Source organism: Onychomys torridus, chromosome 7 (assembly GCF_903995425.1).
Source record: "Onychomys torridus chromosome 7, mOncTor1.1, whole genome shotgun sequence".
NCBI classification, from domain to species: domain Eukaryota; kingdom Metazoa; phylum Chordata; class Mammalia; order Rodentia; family Cricetidae; genus Onychomys; species Onychomys torridus.
Genome location: NC_050449.1, coordinates 35,517,925 through 35,537,478, shown reverse-complemented (window position 1 = coordinate 35,537,478; position 19,554 = coordinate 35,517,925). Strand labels below are relative to the sequence as shown.

General features: G+C 46.9%; 1 protein-coding gene across 1 annotated transcript in view; it reads left to right on the top strand.

Annotated features, from left to right (window-relative positions):
- Nucleotides 1-19,554, top strand: part of Sorl1 (sortilin related receptor 1) — a 169,373-nt gene that overhangs the window by 8,875 nt on the left and 140,944 nt on the right. Inside the window, exons 2-3 of the mRNA XM_036191798.1 lie at nt 9,088-9,204; nt 17,567-17,692. Coding sequence (XP_036047691.1) covers nt 9,088-9,204; nt 17,567-17,692 — 243 coding nt within the window. The remainder of the gene's footprint in view (nt 1-9,087; nt 9,205-17,566; nt 17,693-19,554) is intronic.

The following is a 19,554-nucleotide window of genomic DNA, read 5'->3' as shown; positions in this document are numbered from 1 at the left end:
AAGCCCATAGGATGCTAAGGGTACTGGTGTCTTTCATTGGTAAGCTGAGGAATAGTGCCCTGATAACACACACTCTTTCTCAGGAGCTTTTGAACAAAAGCCACTTAGGAAAGAAATTGGTGCCAAGTCTCTGACTCTGGATGCTGTTTGAGCCCAGACCCTATAGAACCTTGTCTGTTCACTGAGATGTTCATGGCAGCTCAGGCTTGACAATCCCGAGAACTGGGAAGGCCAAAGCTGACCTGCTGGGTCCTGGTCCTAGGATTTCAGAAGAAGAAGGGAACCTTGATTCTAGGGAGTGGGAACAGAGCAGAAGAACTGGGCAAACTATCTGGGATCCAAGGCTGTTTAAAGGAAGCTGAATATTGGAAACCTGTGCCCAATGAATTGAGTAACGTGACACCATACCGAAAATTTACCTCTTCGGTGTATATTTATTTAGTTTCCTGGAAGTAGTTGTAAACATATATCTTGCAGTTAACCACACATGGGGTTGAAGTTGGCAAGGTGTTCTAGGGTGGAGGTGACCAAGCCAGAGAAGCATTAGGTGTGGCTGGGCAAAGTTGGGGAGGGGTGAACTGGCTGTTAGAACAGCGCTAGAGGGTCAGGCAAGCAGGAGGGAGTTGCTGCTAGCTCCTGTCAGTAGGCCGAGTCTTTGTTAGTGCCCAGGCCAGCTCCTGTTACTGAGAACTTGGCCTTCCTTGGCTCGGGGTTGAGATGCATGTGCCTTGTGGATGAATCATCTTGTTTGCAGTTCTTTTCCAGTGTGGAAAAGCAGCTTCTGGTGAGGCCTTAGGGTCTGTCTTCTGCTCTGGCATGATAGGTTTACATGCTGTGCCTTTGGGGTGAGGACAGTGTTAGGGAGTAGTGTCATCTTTGTGGTAACATCTTGGGCCTTAGACTTTGGGCTTCCCCCAGCTTTCTGAGTGCTGTCAAGCATGGGGGAGGCTGCCTGAAAGTGTCATTGGCCATCAGTTCAAGGGTCAGTGAAGTGTGTGGTGTCTTCCTACTTGACATGTGTCATGTCTTGCTCTTGGGTTTCTCGTCCAAGCCTGGTGATGGCAATGTTAAGTGTTTACGTGGAGCCATGCTTGTGAAGAATGGCTGGTTTGGGTAGCAAGTCATTTGGACCTGAAAGGAAGTGATGTTTACGGATGCTGAGGTTTTTGAAACACATCCATGGCTTCTGTCTTGTTTCTTGCAACAGTCCTGTGGACTTGGGGAGCGTAACTACCATCTCCATTCCCAGATGAATATCTTGTAGCTAAGAAAGAGAAGCAGCTTCCCCCAGGTTAGACAGCCAGCAAACTGTGGAGGTAAGACCCACAGCAAGCCTCTGACTTGGCTCAAATTTATAGGACACCGTTGCCTCTGATACATAGGGGGTCCTCTTGGGTAAGGATCCACAGCTTGCTTCCTCTCTCTTTCCCCTTCTTTCCCTCCCTCCCTCCCTCCCTCCCTCCCTCCCATCCTCCCTCCCTCCCTCCCTCCCTTCCTTTGCTCCTTTCTTTCTGTGAAATCCTACCCCTCCTTCCCCTAGAACCCATAGTTCTCATATAATCCTCCCTTCCCTAGGCTTTTCTGGCTACCCTGCTGTTTTAACTCTCCAGACACGGTGGATTTGGGGGCTCTTATTCTTCCCTAGGTCTCTGTGTCTCTCTCCTGTCCAAGCCCTCCATCCCTAATCGCTCCTGTGCCATCTCTGTTTTATTAGTTCTACCAGGAGGTGCCATTCTCCTCTCCACATGAAGTCAGGGCCCGTGTGATAACCGAGGTTTAAGCACCCATTAAATTTGTTACAAGGTGCTTCTTTCCTCTACTAATTTAAGAGAAGCGAGGCAAGACCCACAGGTCTGGTGCTTTCCTCGTGCCAGCGTAGCATCTGGTTTACAGTAAATGCTCAATAAACATTTATTGAATGAACAAAGCAAGCAGCTATTTACAGCAAAGCTGCAGAGTCAAACAGGAGAGTTGGGGAAAGTGGGTGCTGTGGAAGTCGTCCCCCCCACCAGAGCAGTAGAAGTGCCTTTAGGGGAAGTGGAAGCAGGAGGATTGAGAGTTCAAGGTCAGCCTGAATTTCATGGTAGGTTCCAGGGCAGCCTGGGTTGCACCTCTAGACTCTCGTCTCCAAAGGAGTGAATGAATGGCTTTGGGTTTTATAGGGAAATCCTCACAGAAGGCAGGAGAGCATTGGCTTCTTCTGTATAATGCTGGGGATGCTTACTGTGTTTGTATACCTGACATTGGGGATCCTGTCACGTCTAAAGGTGGTGTGGAATGTTCCTTCAAGTCTCTTAGAGCAGGGCCTGTCCAGTCAGCAGTTGTTAGATGTTCTCTGAGCTTCCTTCTGGCTTCGATGTTTCCATTTTTTCCCCTTACACACTATTAAAGAGAGGGACAGATTTTTCCCGGCTCCTTTTACTCTGGAGCTCTCCTGGACCAAGACATGCCATTGTCAGGTGATGGGGTTTGCCTGGAGGCTGTGGCATTTGGCAGTGAATGACAGGTAGGGCTGATGCTGCAAGCCAGGGAGAATGTGGCTATTATCTTTCTGGCATGGTAGGAGAAAAGCTATCCTTTCTTCCCGCCTTCCCTTCCTCCCTCTCTCCATCGCTCTGTCCCATCCATCTATGGCAACCTCATGGCTCTAGTGAGGATGGTCATGAAATGCCAGATTTCAGTTCAAGGTCAATATTTGTTTCCTCATCTATAAAATGGGCAGTATGAATTTGTCAGCTGAGTGGTTAGCAAGTTCTCTTAGTACAGGCTGTATCTGGAGCCAGCACCAAGGTCAAGCGAGTGTGCTGAACCCATGACTGGGCTGTCTTCCGGGAACACTCATAAACTCGATTTTCAGTTCTCCTGAGGTAGGGAGTCCAGGGAGGGTAATGAGCTTTCTAAATATAGTGGGAACCTGGTCTGGAAAGGGGACACTGGGGCCTGATTTGCATACCTCACATTTAGGTCACCTGGTTGGAAAAACTTGTTGTTTGGACATGGTCTGTCCATCTTTGGTTTCCAAGGCCCCTCACCTCCTGGTATCAAGTACTTGGTGGAGGGGGTTTTAGCTGCTGACTCTATTCTCAGAGTTGAAGGATAAGGTATTTGTTTTATATGACACTGTTGAATTTTTAAAAATGCTGCTCTGTATTTCACGGTCAACGAGGCAGAGAACCGAACCAGGGTGCCTTGCTTGTAACACCTCGCAATGCGTTCTAGAAAGAAGCCGTGTAGGAGGCATGAGGATGTCAAGCTGCAGTGTCTAGGACATCTTGAGCTTTGTGTTTGGCCAGTGTGAAGGAGGTGATAATGGCAGCAGAAATGAGTGGAGAGAGGTGTGGGGCCATTTCATGAAGGGCTACCACCCTCCCGAGTTAAGCATCAAAGACCATACAGAATTTAGTGACTTTCCTGGGAATTCCTCATCCTCCCTTCAGATCTGCAACCCCAATTTCTCCCAGAAGCCCTTGGTATATGCTCTCAGGTAAGACATGATTAAAGAGCCCACAGGGTGCCTGGCAGCTAGTGACCTCAGTGTGTGCTTCATGGGGACGCACATCACTCCCTTTATGTCACAGGCCCTTTGTCTCCTCCCTTCTATTTATAACAACCAGAGCCTGAGGAGTGGATAGCAGCAGATTCTCCCCCTACTCTGACTAGTAAGTGAATAATAACGAATCGAGTCATTGCGTACCTCTGTGGTTCACTAGGGCATGCTGGGGGAACAAGGGACAGCCAGAGGGGTGGGTGGTGATGATTGCTGGGAGCCTGCTGTAGACGACAGTCCTGAGCCTGTGCCATCCAGGGACAGCAAGGTTGATGATGGTGCTGTGACTCTGCGGATGCTCTTGCACGGCTTTGAAGTATTGCTCTGGCCCGAGACCCAGACTCTAGCCTGCCTCCTTGATGCCTCCTCATTCTAGCTGCATATTTTGGTAGCATGAGGGCTCACGGTGAGCTGAAAGGAAGTAAGTACTGCTTAGGAGTAGGAGCTCCCAGGTCTTGGATCTGCACTTGAGAGTGGAGTGTTCTACACAGGTCCCAGAAATGCTTTAAAAAATGGGGTGGAATTTATATAACAATCATTGACAATGTAGTGGCCTTTGGTACATGTAGCAGGAATCTTAAGTGGTCTTATTAATAAAATCAAACCTGAGGCCAGGTATTGGGGTGAATGCTGGAAGATCAGAGAAGCAGAACAAGCCACAGCTTCCTCACCTCGCCAGTTCCTCAGCTGATCCTGTTTCCTCAGGCTGGAAACCTTTGAGTCCTCATCCAAGTGGATCTCAGCTGAACTGTGCTGCTCAAAGCCTAAAAGCTTAACCAGCCAAATGCTTCTAGTTCCTGGTCCTCATGCCTTATATACCTTTCTGTTTTCTACCATCACTCCCTGGGATTAAAGGTGTGAGTCACCATGCTTGGCTGTATCCTTGAACAGCTGGATCTCTGCCTCTGGAATGCTAGAATTAAAGGCGTGTGCTACCACTGCCTATCCTCTGTGTTTAATATTGTGGCTGTTCTGTCTCTGACCCCAGATAAGTTTTTTAGGGTGCACAATATTTTGGGGAACACAATACCACCACAGGTACATTCCATGTATTGTGTAGCCACTGCCTCTGCTCAGGTTCATAATCTTCTCAGTAAGTCCCAAAGAAAATCAGTTACTCCCTTCTCATCCATCTGCTCTCTGTCTTTGGAACTTTACCTGCCTAGGATATTTTATCTGACTTGAGTCATGCAGTATGTGACCTTTGTGTCTGGCATTTTTTTAAGATTCATCTTTATTAAAGCCTTGAGTTAGCGTCACATGAAGTCTTCATTAACAGCTATGCCAAATCCCCAAAGACAGCTCTCCCCACCCCCCAGGTCCCCATCAAAGACTGGGCCAGGTAGCCTCTGGTGTTTTTTATCACAAACCAGGTGACCTCTGGGGTTTGATCCTACAGTGAGTGACCTCTGGAGGTCTGATTCTGGATGGGTGACCTCCAGGGTTCTCGTCTTGGACCGGGTGGCCTTGCCTGTGAGCCTAGCAGAGCTCTGACAGGCCTACCTGATTTAGTTTATCATTTAAGATGCAGTTTTTGTTTAGAGATCCCTGTGGCATGCAATTTTTCGCCCCTGCCTTCTGAGCAGAGGCATGGGGGGGGGGGGCTCCCTGCTGCCCTTACAGCCCCAATTAATTGTGTCTCATTTATCAGGCTCCAGCTATGGCCTGTGAGCCAGAGACAAGAGAAGGAAGGTTGTTCACACCCTGGGGTTATGGTTATGACTGACTACATATCAAGGTTATGTTCCTGGAAAGGTCACACTCCCACCTCCTCCCACACCCTGGCAGGCCAACGTCTCTCCGATCAGTGTGTGGAACTAAGTGGGAGAGACTGGTGGAACCAATCTGCCAGCCTGCAGCTGCTCTAGAGGGCTGCTGTTAGGGAGAGCTGGTTATAGAGGAGGGCAAAAGACCCAGAGAGAAACCGCCACTGTTGGGGGCTGTTGGTTTCTTGGTCACAGTCCATGAAGGATGGCAAGATAGTCCTTTGGGGACTGTTTCCTGCTTTTCCCTGTAGGGCTGGCATGGAGAGAAGGAAAATAGACTGCGTGTCTTGACCTTAATAAAATTTATGGCTTGCTGACCTCGCTCTCCTGGCTTCCTTGTCCTTGGGGTGCATTGATTCCTGCTACTGATTCTGGTCCTGTGTTTTTGGGGGGATGGGCACCTGGGCTGCCTTGAAGATTAGTGGTGACTCACCAGGGAGTTATGCTCATGACTGGATCTGCTTGCCCTCTCTGCCAAGGCAAGGAGCAGACCTGTTTGTGTGAGTGCCTGGTGACCCTTGGACAAGCCATTGCTTGCCAGAGAGCTGTCTCCTTCCCTCCGCTGGGCTGCTCTTTTCCAGTCTGCTCTCAGACATAAAGGGGACATCAGATAGAAAGGGCTAAAAAAAAGAAAGAAAAGAAAAGAGGTGTACCACCAGGCTTGCCCTCCAGAGGCTTTCTTTATAAGAACACCCTGGAATATTTTGATGCCTCCCTTTTGTGTCCATTTTATCCCTCATCCCTTAGGATCAGTTAACAAAACCTACGCCCTCTGCTACAAAGACCTCAGTGTTGCCAGACCTCTTCTCCACTCTGATCCCATCCCACTCTGTGGCCTCTTCAAAGTGTCCTCTGATCATTAACCGGCCAGAGGGTTGGCTTGGCCCGCCGCTTTGAGGAGGGCCGGGTTGAATCTGGGAGGGTCTTTTCATCTCAGACCCCATGTGAACTTCAGGTGATACTCCTGAGTTCCTGACCCCTTCCTTAGTGCCCTTCACATAGTTCTCTCTTTGTTCCCCTCTGGTTCCTAGGGTGCAGATGGCTTTGTAGGAGAGAAGATTTTAGTCTGAGCGCCTGAGGTGCCTGTGCTGGCGGGTCCTGATCCATTAGTATTTCCAGTTTCTTCCTGGAAGCCTAGCTTGGAAGGGGGAAACGGAAGAGGAAGTTAGACAAAGGTTTGAGCTGCTGGGGAGAGTCCCTTAGCAGCTTTTGGAGTTAAATAATTTATTTCTAGTTTTTGATTTGCACGTTTCTGTTGATGCTTGCCTGGACTTATCTTCTGGGAGTGAGAAGTGGAGTTTTGGAATGACATATTTTTCTAAAAAAATATCAAGGGTCCTTTTTATTTGAAGTGAGACCACTTCAAATTCTTTTTTTTTTTTTTAACGGTTGGTTCTTGGATCAAATTAGATGCAGGTGCTTAACACCCAAAGCAGGGCCTTTACAGATTAGCTCCTCCTTAGAGCTGGCTGCCAAATTTGTGGCCCAGGTGTTTTTTTTTTCTCCCTTGTGACATCCGAGAACACCCCCAAGGAGTGGGTGGGGCACATCAGGGTAGTGAAGGGAAAGGAAGAGGGAGTGTCTGTGGAGGGGGTGGGGTGGGGTTTCTGCTCAAGATCTGCTGTGAGGAGGGTGGGTTCGCTCAACTTGAAACTCTTCATGAGTCCAAGAGTTGGTGTTGGCCAGATAGGGTGAGCTCAGAGGCAGGTGCTCAGTCTCTTGAGCTGGGCCTAAGATGGTTCTGGAGTGGTCTTCAGATGGCTGGCCGACTAGGCTTATTCCAGACACTACTCAGCAGGCATGGTGGGACGGCTTTGGGCTTGGGGAGGCCTCATCCTGCTTCTCAGTGAGGCACCTGGAGCTGGTTGTCCCCACAGGTTGAGAAACTTGTAGCGCTCTGAAAAGTCAGTGCTGGAGCTGGTGCCCGTCTGGTGGCTAGTTCTTCTGTGAGGCAAAAGTGACCTAAAAGAATGGCTCCTTACTCCCGAGTTTATAACCTTCCTCAGCTTTAACAAACAAACCCGGAAAGCTTAGTGTCAATCTCTCTCTCAATTCTGAGAAGTTCAAAGTGAATGTTCCTTATCAGCATTAGGTCTGCCTATCAGGAACCCAGGCTCTTCCTATCATGTTACTCTGTTTGCCTGTTAGGGCACTGGGATCTGATTGCCACCCGTGGATAGGGAAAGAAAACAGGCCTGTGTGGCCTGGGGCTGGAGTGGTCCTTAGGATGTCTTTCAGAGCCCCTGCCTGGAGTTGGTCTCAGTCAGGACAAGAGTCGATGGTGTCTTCAGGAAGCAGAGAGAGTAGCTGATCAAGCTGTGACCTGGTGGCTTATCTATATCCTCACCAGACAACATAGAAATGGCCTCTCAGACCTCGGCTGGCCTATTTATTCTGGTTGTACTTTGCTGGTTTGCGAAATTGAAAGGCTGGAGTCGACTGCTGCAGTAATCTGAGGGCTACTTCCTTCAGAACTGAGAAGCGTTTCCTTATTCAGACACTTAAAAAATAAACTTGAAGGTCAGGCGACACACTCAGCTGCCTTAGCACTGAGGCTGGGGCAGGAGGATCATGAGACTAAGGCTACTTAATGAGACCCTGTCTCAAAAGACCCCAAAGGGCAACCAAAAGTAGAGAAGTTGCGTGAAGAAGCTGTCTTTTCGTCTTTCATTCTTGCCTGAAGTGGGTGTCCCCTCACCGACACACTTGTTTAGAAAGAAGTTGAAAAAGTATGTGGCCTTTTGGCCTGTGGGTTTAAAAACATATTCTAAATAATTTTTAAATAATTGGCACATACTGGTCCATGTTCCTGAGGTGCAGTCCAATGATATTTCAGTGTGTATGTCATGGTCAGATAGTAGCACATCCAGGTAATGGTCAGGGAACTGGGCGGCCCATCACCCCAGACAGACAATCCTTCTTTCTGCGGAGAGTTTTTAAAATCTTCTCTGTTTTGAATACAACGAACTGTTGTTGTCAACCATAGTTATTCTACTGTGCTGTAGAACATTAGAAGTTGTTCCTTCTGGGGGTGGGGATTTAGCTCAGTGGTAGCCCTGGGTTCGGTCCTCAGCTCTGGGGGTGGGGTGAGGTGGGGGGGAAGAAGTTGTTCCTTCTGATTGATTGGTGAGGCAGCTCAGTGGGTAAAGGTACTTGTGGCCAAGACACATAACCTAAGTTCAGGTCCTGGAACCCACATGGTGAGGGGAGAGGCCTGACTGCAGAAAGTTGTCTGTTCTCCGACCTCCACACATGCTCTGTAGCATACACTCTTGAGAACATACACACACACACACACACACACACACACACACACACACACACACACACACACAAAATGTAAATATGAAAAAATCTATTCCTTCCATCCATTCCCATTAGCTATCCCCTTCCCATCCCACTATTCCCAGCCTATGGTGAATTCTTTTTGAATGAACAGGAAGTGTCAGGGTTTGGTTTACAGTCTCACAAGTGCACATCACACATATGGAGTGATGTCACCAAGGATGAAGCGAAGCGAAGGAGTCGCTTGTGCAGTCATATCTCAGGGAGATGCATCCACAGTGTAACTGAATGTGGGGAGGGTTGGCGTTTCTTCTCGGGGAAGGTGCTAATGGGCGAGTTTGTAGAGCAGTGAGAGGAAGGAGGTTGTCCTGACACCATGCTCCACATCTCAGCCTCTGAGTGATGGTGGAGGTGGAGGAGAAGTCTTGGTTTGGAATGTGTGTGGCTGTCCCTCACCATGGGTCTTGATTTCCTTTTGCTCTCTTTTAGGTCAGTCTGAATGACTCCCACAATCAGATGGTGGTGCACTGGGCGGGGGAGAAGAGCAACGTGATCGTGGCATTAGCCCGAGACAGCCTGGCGCTGGCGAGGCCCAAGAGCAGTGATGTAAGTATCTCCGTGGTGCTGGGCCCTCCTGGGTGCCATTGACACACTCTTCTGATCCTTCAGGTTGTCAAGCCAGAGGAAAAAACATAGTGGGTAATTAGAGAATGGATGGTCTGAAGAAATAAGGAAAATAATGCACGCGACCCTTGCGTACAACACAGGGTGGAGCCGTCCAAACAGATGTGTACAGTGTGGGATGGCTTTTGTGACGTCACAGGTGGTCTGCACTGATACCTCCACAAAGCGCCAAAGAGCACTCCAGGGCAGAGCAACTTGGAGCTGGTCTAGATCCAGTTAGACTGGTCTGTCTTTTCCGGTTGCCAACAAGGTTGATGAGCTGTTGACAGATTCAGTCTCTTTCTCCTTTACTTATCATGTATTATCCCTTTATCAGTATGTATATTTATGCTCTACCTATAGGTCTTCTATATATCTGTGTATCTATCATCAATCATCTATCTTATATCATCTACCCATCTTCTCTTTATCATCCATTCTATCTGTCTATCTATCTATCTATCTGTCTATCTATCTATCTATCTATCTATCTATCTATCTCCTATCTGTGTGTCTCTGTATCTATCTATCTATCTATCTATCTATCTATCTATCTATCTATCGGTTTTGTGTGTATTGTTGCTGCTGTTGCTATTGTTACAGGGCCCCACTCTCCAGCACATTCCATAGTTTCTGTAGCTGTCTCTTGGCTGGCTTTGAACTCATAGCAGTCCTGAAGCCCCAGTCCCTTCAGTGCTGGGATTATGAGCATGAGCTCATGGCCAGCTGACACACATTCTCTTATACTCTTAATTTCCACTGTTTCTGTTGATGATGTTGTTTTGGTTAGATGCTTTGAAGAACTGAAAGAACCTCAGATCCAGGATGAGAGGGAAGTCACCCCCAAGGTTTTTTTTTTTTTTTTTTTTTTTTTGAGATAGGCTCTCACAATGTAGCTCTGGCTAGTCTGGAGCTTCCCTTGTAGACCAGGCTGGCCTTGAACCCACAGAGATCCACCTTAAACCCACAGAGATCCACCTGCCCCTGCCTTCTGAGCCTTGGTATTAAAGGCATGCACTGTTATGTTGAGCACTTCTAAGTTCTTTACAAGGAAAAGAATGTCTTTTCCATTTTTCTTAAGTCTGTGGCCTTGGGCAGTAGGCCATTTCTGTACCTTTGAAAGAGACAAAGGCTCAAGAAAGACTGTCTGTCTCTGACTGATGCTTGGTCAGTGGTAGAGAGGCACTAGGAAGCAGCAGAAATACTTCTCAGGGCTGTGGTGAACAACAGGTCCTTGTTCCTGGAGGCCATGCAGGTTACTGGTCCAGTACAGCCAGATCTCCTGACTTCAGCAGAAGGTCATAGGTCTTCTGTTTCATGTTGTGATGCTGGGGATGGAACCCTGGGCTTGGCACATGCTAGGCAACCTATCTACCATTAAGCCTTTACCCCTCAGCCCAGATGTCTCTTTGTGTAAAGTTGCTAAGTCTTACCAGTTAGCAGCTAAAGTATAGTTCTTACAAATACCATGTAGGCCAAATAAAAATCTAAGACTAGGGTCAGAGCTGGTCCTTGGCTTCAAAGTATGCAGTCTAGGTATCTCTTTGTGGGTAAAGCAACAGCGTTGGAGTGGGTGTCTACCTTCTTCATAAGGGTGAGGCTGTGGCTAGAACGTGCTGTATTCTGCTCCCCCTTCCCTTGCATTCTGGTCAGAAGATCCCTATACACTTGTTTTAAAGGTACACTTATGATTCATGGATGTATATTTGGTGTCTGAGAGCCCCCTGTCTATATACGTACTGCCTGGGTTGGATGTATTCAAGGGAGTTTTGGGATGTTTTCTAGAGAAGTTGATTAGGGCAACCATAGTCAGGGAGGCTTGAAGAAAGGCTGGCCATCAGCTGCAAAGCTCTGCCTAGGGAGCATTCTGAGCCATGGAGCATGAGATAATGCAGATAATGGCTAGTCTTGGTGTTTTGCTTTTGAAACAAGGCTGGACTTGTTTGGGGCAACAACTTAGGCTGATTTATAAATAAATATATTCAAGGTTTCAAGCAATAGCTGTGGCCACACATGGGTGGCTGTGTATGAATGCCTGCTGGCCTTGGGATGCTCTCAGTTACCCATGTCCATGTTTAGTCTAGTACTTGTTACTAGGAGTCCCCTTTAGACACAGAAGCCAGCTCTATACTATTCTATGTTGAGAAATCTTTAGGATATTTATGCATAAAAATAATCCCTTTTTTAGGAAATATTTGTCATTGCAAAACAGGTAAACATATTTAAGCATTGTTTTGTAATTTTGAAGGACATGTAATAGGGCTTAGGGGCACAAATGAATTCACAACAGGTCACTTAACATGTCAGTGATGGAGTGGGGATGTGTAATGACAATACAGGCCCAATCATGACTTAGAATTACCAGAAGGACCCATTTTTCTGTGTTAAGCACTGAAAATTCACATCTCAGACCCCCTCAGTCTTGTGTGAACCAGGAGCATTGACCACTCAAGTATGCAACTCAGCTCTCATTTTGTAGAAATGTTGAACTATGTGTTTTGAAGAGCTTTTTGGTCATTTGAAGTCATTATTCTGGAATGACGTATGTATGAGAGAAGACTAAATGGAAAGGAAACTTCACGTCCAGAGTTAATAAATAGAGATGGCAGAATTTTCCTCCATCCGTGTACAAACCGCATTAAAGAATTGGCAGCCGAAACTGAGATGTTCGGATGTGAAAAGTTAGTGCAAAAATAAACTGTGACTCAGAGGCAGAGTCAGTGGTGCTGGAGAGGGAATAATCCAAATGTTCCTTAAAGAGGACTGGAAGCATCATTCAGAAAGCCCCCATCTGAAGGGAAAGAGCTTGCATACAGGTAAGGTCCTGAGTGAAGGACAGAGAATGGCTGAGGTCATGAGTATTCTATATGTGAACAAGGGTGGGCCTGGACACTGAGATCCCAGATGGCTTGCTCTTAAGGCAAACCAAACCAAACCACCTGTCATCAGTAATGAGCAGCTGAGGATTGTCTCCTGCAAAGGCCTATTCCTGCAACGAGTTGATGAACTACACCATAGGATTTGGTTTATCTTGACTCGTCCCGGATCTTTATATCTACTTTCTGATGATGCCTTTTAGAAAGTACTCCTGTGCCACCTAGAACAGTGACACAGGCTTGTGACAGATAATAGCACTCAAAGGCTGAGGCAGGGAGATTGTGAGTTCAAGCCTAATGGGTGCTACAGAGTGAGTTCTTGTCTCAAAATTACCCCCACCCCCAAAAGCCCCAGACAGTATTCAGGTGCAACGTAATGAACCAAAAATGCTACCTAGGGACAATATCCACCAGAGGATCAGAATCAACCAAGATGCCATGAGTAATAAGACTCATTCTTCTTGTCCCTAGACTAGTGTGATATTGACTGATTCTCTTCTGGATCAGTGAGGCGGCAGAACTCTTATCCTTGCTAAAAGCAGAGAAAGCCTCTGACATCCCAATGCTTGGGTTGGAACCCTGGCTCTGCCCCATTATAAATAATCTGACTCTGAGCCAAATAATTTATATTATCTTAGTCATTCTTTTTTGGTTACTATAACAAAATACTTGAAGCAATTAGCTTATAAGGAGAAAAAATGTTTTGACTCACAGCTTTAGAAGTTCTAGTTCATGATTACTGATCCCAGCTGATTCAGTTCTCTGATTGGGGTACAGTGTGTAGCTCAGTTAGCTATGGTGCAGTGGTTAGTAAACAATTGCCTGGGCGTACAAGACCCTGGGTTTAATTCCCAGTACTGCAAAGCAAGTAGCCCCCCATTCCCAAACTTTGCTATCTGTGCTGGTTAGTTTGTGTGTGTGTGTGTGTGTGTGTGTGTGTGTGTGTGTGTGTGTGTGTGAACTTGACATAGCTAGAGTCATTTGGAAAGAGGAACCTCAAGTGAGGAAACGCTCCCGTCAGATTGGCCTGAAGGTTAATCTCTGGGTGCATTTTCTTGGTTAATAATTGATGTGGGAGGGCCCAGAACACTGTAGGTGGTACCACCCCTGGGCTGGTGGTCCTAGGTTGTATGAAAGGAGGCTGAAGGAGCCATGGGGAGCAAGCCAGTAAGCAGCACTCCTCCATGGCCTCTGCCTCAGTCTCTGCCTCCAGGTTCCTGCCTTGACTTCCTGCTTTGAAACTCTAACCCTAATTCTTCATCCCTATGTTGCTTTTGGTCAGTATTTTTTGTTTTTTGTTTTGTTTTTTTTGTTTTTGTTTTTGTTTTTTTGGAGCTAAGGATGGAACCCAGGGCCTTGAGCTTGCTAGGCAAGCACTCTACCACTGAGCTAAATCCCCCACCCTGGTCAGTGTTTTTCTCAAAGCAGCAGAATGCAAACAAGAATGGTACCCAAAGTATGGTATGTAGGTCATCCACATGAGTGTTTTCTGGGAGCTGCTTAGAAATGCAGAGCATCAGGTACCATCCCAGATTCTTTTTTTAATTTTTAAAATTTATTTTTTCATTTCTTTTGCTTTTTTTTTTTTTTTTCCTTTGGGGCGTGCTCTCACATTGTGGTCCAGGCTGGCCTGGCACTTTCTATGCAGTCCAGGATGGTCTTGAACATTTTCCTTCTTCTTGCCTCTGCCTCCCTAGTCCTGGGATTGTAGTGTGAGCTACCATGTCAGGTTTAGACATCACTCAGAAACAGTGTTTGGCCAATGTCTTGCCTGGGCATTTGTTAAGCCTGCTAAGATTATAGGAGTACTATAAAAGGCTTGAGACAGTGCCAGGGGAAGGGATGCCTTCTGACATTTAGTGTTTTCTCCTCCTACCCTCCATCATTATTATATAATGTGGAACTTCATTTCAAAGGACCATCTTTATGGGTAAGGAAATGAGCTAATTGAGACCTTGGGGGCAGTTTAGTAACCCTCCCACATAGGATTTTTTTTCTTATTGTTCTTTAAGGAATAGTGTCATATCGAGGTCAGAGAGGACTAATTAGTGGAGAAACCGATGTCTGGAAGAAAACAAACTGTGCAGGAAGCCGACATCGAGCTCAGGATGTCTGCTCCCGTTTACCTGGCGATGACAGTGGGTAGGGAGTCAGCAGCATCACGCTGCTGAGAGCAACAGTCAGCCCCAAATAGAATTTGTAATTGGGGTGCAGTACAGAGACTGCAAAGCCAACAACCCTCCTTAGAATTAACCGAACCCTCTGAGGCCATTTGTGTGCCGTCCGTGTGGAGGGGCAGCTGTGCCCCAGCCCCGAGCATAGTCTGTGTCTGCCAAAGAGAAGAAAGAAATTGCAAGGACAGGATAAAAATAGCTTGTTGGAATTGTTCAACCTGGACAAGGCAAGGCAGGTCGATGAGCGATCAGTGAGATCCGTGATAGTCTTCAGGCATAGGATGGGTCCTTGTCAACTCCCTCTTAACCTCTATTAAGTCTAAGACCCATGAGACAGTTGGGCTTGTTTGCAGGTGTCATGAGGAAGAGGTTTTATTGCCACCTGCGCCCTGGCAGCCCTGCGGCTGAGACTCTCCGGAAGTCTGTGTATTCTGCCTGCCTAGGACTTTTCTCCTCGCTGGCTAGAACTCCTGACATTGAGTATGGAGAAGTGGGCCGGCTCCGTGAGGGTGACTTGCAGAGTGAAAAGACAAGCAGGCTTGGAATCTCAAGAGACTGGCAAGGCCTGAGCACTTACTGCCAATGTGACCCTGGACTAGTCATTTCCTGCTGTGAACCTTAGCTTTTATTATTGAAAAAGGAAACAGTTACAGCAGATCCTCTGTGTCTGCAAGCACTACATCCATGATCCTAGTGAACTGAAAATGTGAGGGCAGAAGGTTGTATCCATTCTGAACATGAACAGACATTTTTTTTTTTCTCCATTGTCATTGCTAAAACAATGCAGTACAAACAAGTATGCATCCACATATTATAAGACATGTTGTCTTAATTATTATAAGCGGTTTAGAGATAGTTTAAAGCATATGGGAGAATGCATGTAGGTTCTATGCTATTTTTTTCTCAGAGACTTGAGTGTCACTGGATTTTAGTATCCATGGGGACTCTGGATCCAGTCCAGTGTAGCTACTGAGAACTGTCTTCTCCATGACTCACCAATGAATTCAGTTCACTCTCTTTGTTCCTTGATTCGGCTCATTCATTTACTCACTCTTTGGTTTATAATCCTATTTATTCATTACAGATGTCTTTGTTGACTAACTGGCATGCTCTAGGTACCCTGAAGCTGAGATTTCCTTACCAGATTTATAAGGAGGAAGAGGACCAGTGTGTAGGAGGTAATATCACATACCGAAAAATCCCACTTTGATGTAAACGCAGGATCCCATTTATGCCTCTCACAGTGGATTATCACACCACAGGATTTGGGAGTTGGAAGGGGCTTTGCTTAGGTTCCTTTTTAAGAAGCCATTAGTTTTCACTGTACAACTCCTGAACTTTCCTTGGCAAACAGAATGAATGCAAGAAGTTCTATTTGGTCTTTTACCCACTCAGGATAACTATCAACCTGCTAGCTGGTCACAACCGCCTCTGTGGCAGCACCTTCCTGTGAATAGTTTTTTTCTGAGATGACCTAGTTAGAGGCAGAAACACTCTGCCTCCCTTAACCTTGATGTATTAAATGGTAGTGGCCCCTCACTCTCTGTTCCCTGTGTACAGCCTCCTGTTCTTTACATTTTGTTCATGGCCTCATTAACAAGCAAGCATTCACACATTTACAGGCCCATCCTTGTCTGATGACTATGTTTTTGTTAGTCTCTGGTGCCCAGTGCTCGACTTGGCTCCTGTTAAACCCTCAGGGCTTATTTGCAGTTGAACCAGATGGGCGGAGATGGCAACTCAAAAGTCAAAATGGATTCAACTCTGGGTTGAGTCCAGCCAGTCTCTCCTTGGAAATTACCTGCTGCTTTTCTTCCATACTTTTCTCAGTTATCTTTCCCATAAATAATTGGAAAAAAATAACAGTGTGATACTCACCTATCAGGTTTGTTTTTCATCCTTTGATTATATTGATATTCCATATCTCTCCGGTAGTAAAATCTAGATTGAAAATACCCTACAGTGTCCATTTTATGATGTGAGAGAATAGTAGTTTTGAGATTGCTAGCTTGAAGGCAGGCAGCCTGGGTCAGGGTCCTTCTCCCCAGTTTCCTTTCTGTACTTTCTGTTTAGATTTATTTTATTATTTATTTATGTGTATGCGCATGCATGTGCAGGTACTTGTGGAGGCCAGAAGAGGGTGCTGGAGTTACAAGGGGTTGATTGTGAGCTCCCTGATGTGGATGCTGGGAACTGAACTTCCATTCCTCTGGAAGAGCAGACAAGTGATTTTGACCATTGTGCTCTCTTCAGCCCCTTCCCTTGTTACCTTGGCAAGTCCCTAATCTAATGAACCTCATGGTCTTCTTTGTGAAATGACTTTGCAATGGAACTCTCCAGGTAGGGTTGACGTGCAGGTGACCCAAGCTCATTCCCATGATGAGATCGGCATCATCTCTGTGCATATAGATGAAAGTTAGTTTTACATTGTGTCTCTGTGGTTACTATATCACCAGGAGCCAGGAGGTGGTGGAGAAGCAAGTCTGTTGGCAGGGTCCAGGATCTTGCTGCTGCTGCTACGGTCCCACATGCTGTAGAGTCACAAAACCCTGGAGTAGGAGTGGGCTTCTGGGACTGATTGTGTGCATATAAATATGTATGTGTATACACTTGTGCTAGGGGTTTAATTAGGACTAGTGGTTACTAGACAAGCGCTGGACCACTGAGCCTCCCCTCCCAGCCTGCTGGCATTTTATCCTTCTTGCACATTTTCTCACTCAGCACCTTCCCCTTTTCATCTCACTGGAGGCCTTTGATTGGTTTCTCTCTTCGGGTACAGAATGCCATCTTCCTGGTCGAAGGATGAAGAATTCAATTATCTTGATTACCTTTTGGGGGACATTTCAACAGATGCAGAAAACAGATTGTCAGCCCTTTCCTTCTCAGAGTGCATTCTGTCCGCATCTGGACCAGTCCACTCCAGCCAGCAGGAGGAGGATGTTTCAGTGCTGGCCAACTGCTCCTGGGGCTTGCTCTGACCTCAGAAGTGCTCCAGGTGCAGGGGTGGCTGCAGAGTTCTCAGGCTTTCTACCTCCTCGGCCCGCCCCAACTTTGAGGACAGTCACAGAAGTCCCCTGCTTCCCCTTGGTGGGTCATGTGATGTGAATCAGAAGTTCATGATATCATGGACTCCTGGGGAACGATGGTCCTTCAGGATCAGGAGCGGGAACCTGGGATGTGAAGGTGTGGTTAGAGGCAGTTCTGGTCAGCATCTCATTGACAGTTTTTCTTCTCTTTCCCTTTCGTGTGTTTCAGGTGTACGTGTCTTATGACTACGGAAAATCATTCAGTAGGATTTCAGAGAAGCTGAACTTTGGCGTGGGAAACAACAGTGAAGCAGTGATCTCCCAGTTCTACCATAGCCCTGCCGACAACAAGCGGGTAAGGAGAGCCTCTGGCCTTGGGACACTGCATTCTGGGAAGATGGCTGCACTGAAGGGGGCTGGGCCTCAGAGCCCTTTGGCCTCGCTGTAGCACACACGGGTTGCCAGCTACTGTTCTCTGTCTAACCTGGGAGTTGGTGACAGAATGCAGTTCTCAAGGTGGATCTTTGCATAATTAGACCAAATACTGGTCAGGCAGGATTTCTGGACAAACAAGGTCAGGTTCAACCACAGAAAATCTGCCAACCAATAAATTGCCTGACTCACTGGTGGCTGGAGCATTTCTCAGGTACATGGTGCTGATCCTGGGCCTCCAGGAAGGGCTGCTGACCTTTTGCTTTCGTTGGCATTATCAATGTCTTCCTGCCTTGGTGTGTGCATGTGCTCATGCATGTGCGTTCTTCTTTCCGTCTTTTCTGAACCTGTATGGATCTAGAAAAGAAACCCCAGGAAGCAGGGATGGCTGTGCCTCTGTTGTCCTCCCAATTAGCTGTCTTGCTTCCTTCTTCTTTGACTCCAGACAGTTGCATTTGGAGAGAGTGTTGACAGTTGCATTTGGAGAGAGTGTTGACCTTACTCCTGGGCTACAAGCAGGTGGAGCTGGCAGAGCCTGAAGGGCTTCCTGCTGTTTGGTAGCTCTTTGCTCTGGAGGTTAGATTGGCCCCTGTGTTTCCAGGGGTGGAAACCTCATAGGTAGAAAACCTACCCCCTCAACAGTAAGAGCTTCCTAAGGCAAGGGAAGCTGCACATTCTGCTTACTCAGAAAAGACCCACTGGGCCCAAACTGGGTCTTTCCAAGGTCTTAGTGTTGGTTTCTCAGGTTGCCTTGGGTCTCCCAGCAGAGACTGCATTAAAAATATTAAGCAGCCGGCTGGTGGTGGTGCACACCTTTAATCCCAGAACTTGGGAAGCAGAGCCAGGCAGATCTCTGTGAGTTCGAGGCCAGCCTGGGCTACCAAGTGAGTTCCAGGAAAGGCGCAAAGCTACACAGGGAAACCCTGTCTTGAAAAACAAAAAACAAAAAACCAACAATAAAAAAATATTAAGCAACCCATGTGGTTACCCTGACCAATGGGATGGTCTTTCTAGTTGCTGGATTTGTGGAGAAGATGTCCTGTCATTTTCTACCTTCCCAAAGTCCCTCCCCTCCTCCATAAGGGCATAGCCACTAGTGCTTTAGGAGAAAGCACTTAGATGTTTCCAGGCAGTGGCTGTTTACCAGCTGGTACAAACCATTAAAACAATCCAAAGACTAGCATAGTCGCTACTGGTACCTGCTGGGTAAATAATCAGTCCTATCTGATGACCTATATATACACTTCCCAAGGGGAAAACAAGGAGAAATTGGAGGAACTGGACATGGTCTCAACTTCCTCTGGTCTTTATTTCCCCACTCCTACCACTACCTTGTGACCAGTCGGATTGGTCTTGATGGCTCTCAGAGGTTCAGAGCAGCCACTTTATTATGAGATTGTAAGAGGAGCTGGCTTGCCGGGGGCTGGCTGCTTCTTCCAGTGAGTTCTCTTGCGTTCCTTGCTCCTCAAGAATCAAACCATGCTTAGAATCGCGTGTGTTACCAGGGTATGCTTACCCGATGATGATTATCACCACAAGATTTTCACCCCATCTCAGAGCTGACTCTGGCCAAAGTCTAGGCCTGGAAACCTCCTTCACTGCCCTGGACTCTCCCCTTTTTTAGTGTTCCCCTTCCAGCTCAGGGCCCAGATATAGGCAAGTTGTGCCTTCCTACCCTTTTCTGGTTTTGTACAGCTGTGTAGATCAAAAGGCTGAAGACAGGAAGGATGCTTTGGGCTCTTGCAAACACAGTTAGAGCAGGCAGAAGACCCAAGTGTTGCAGTA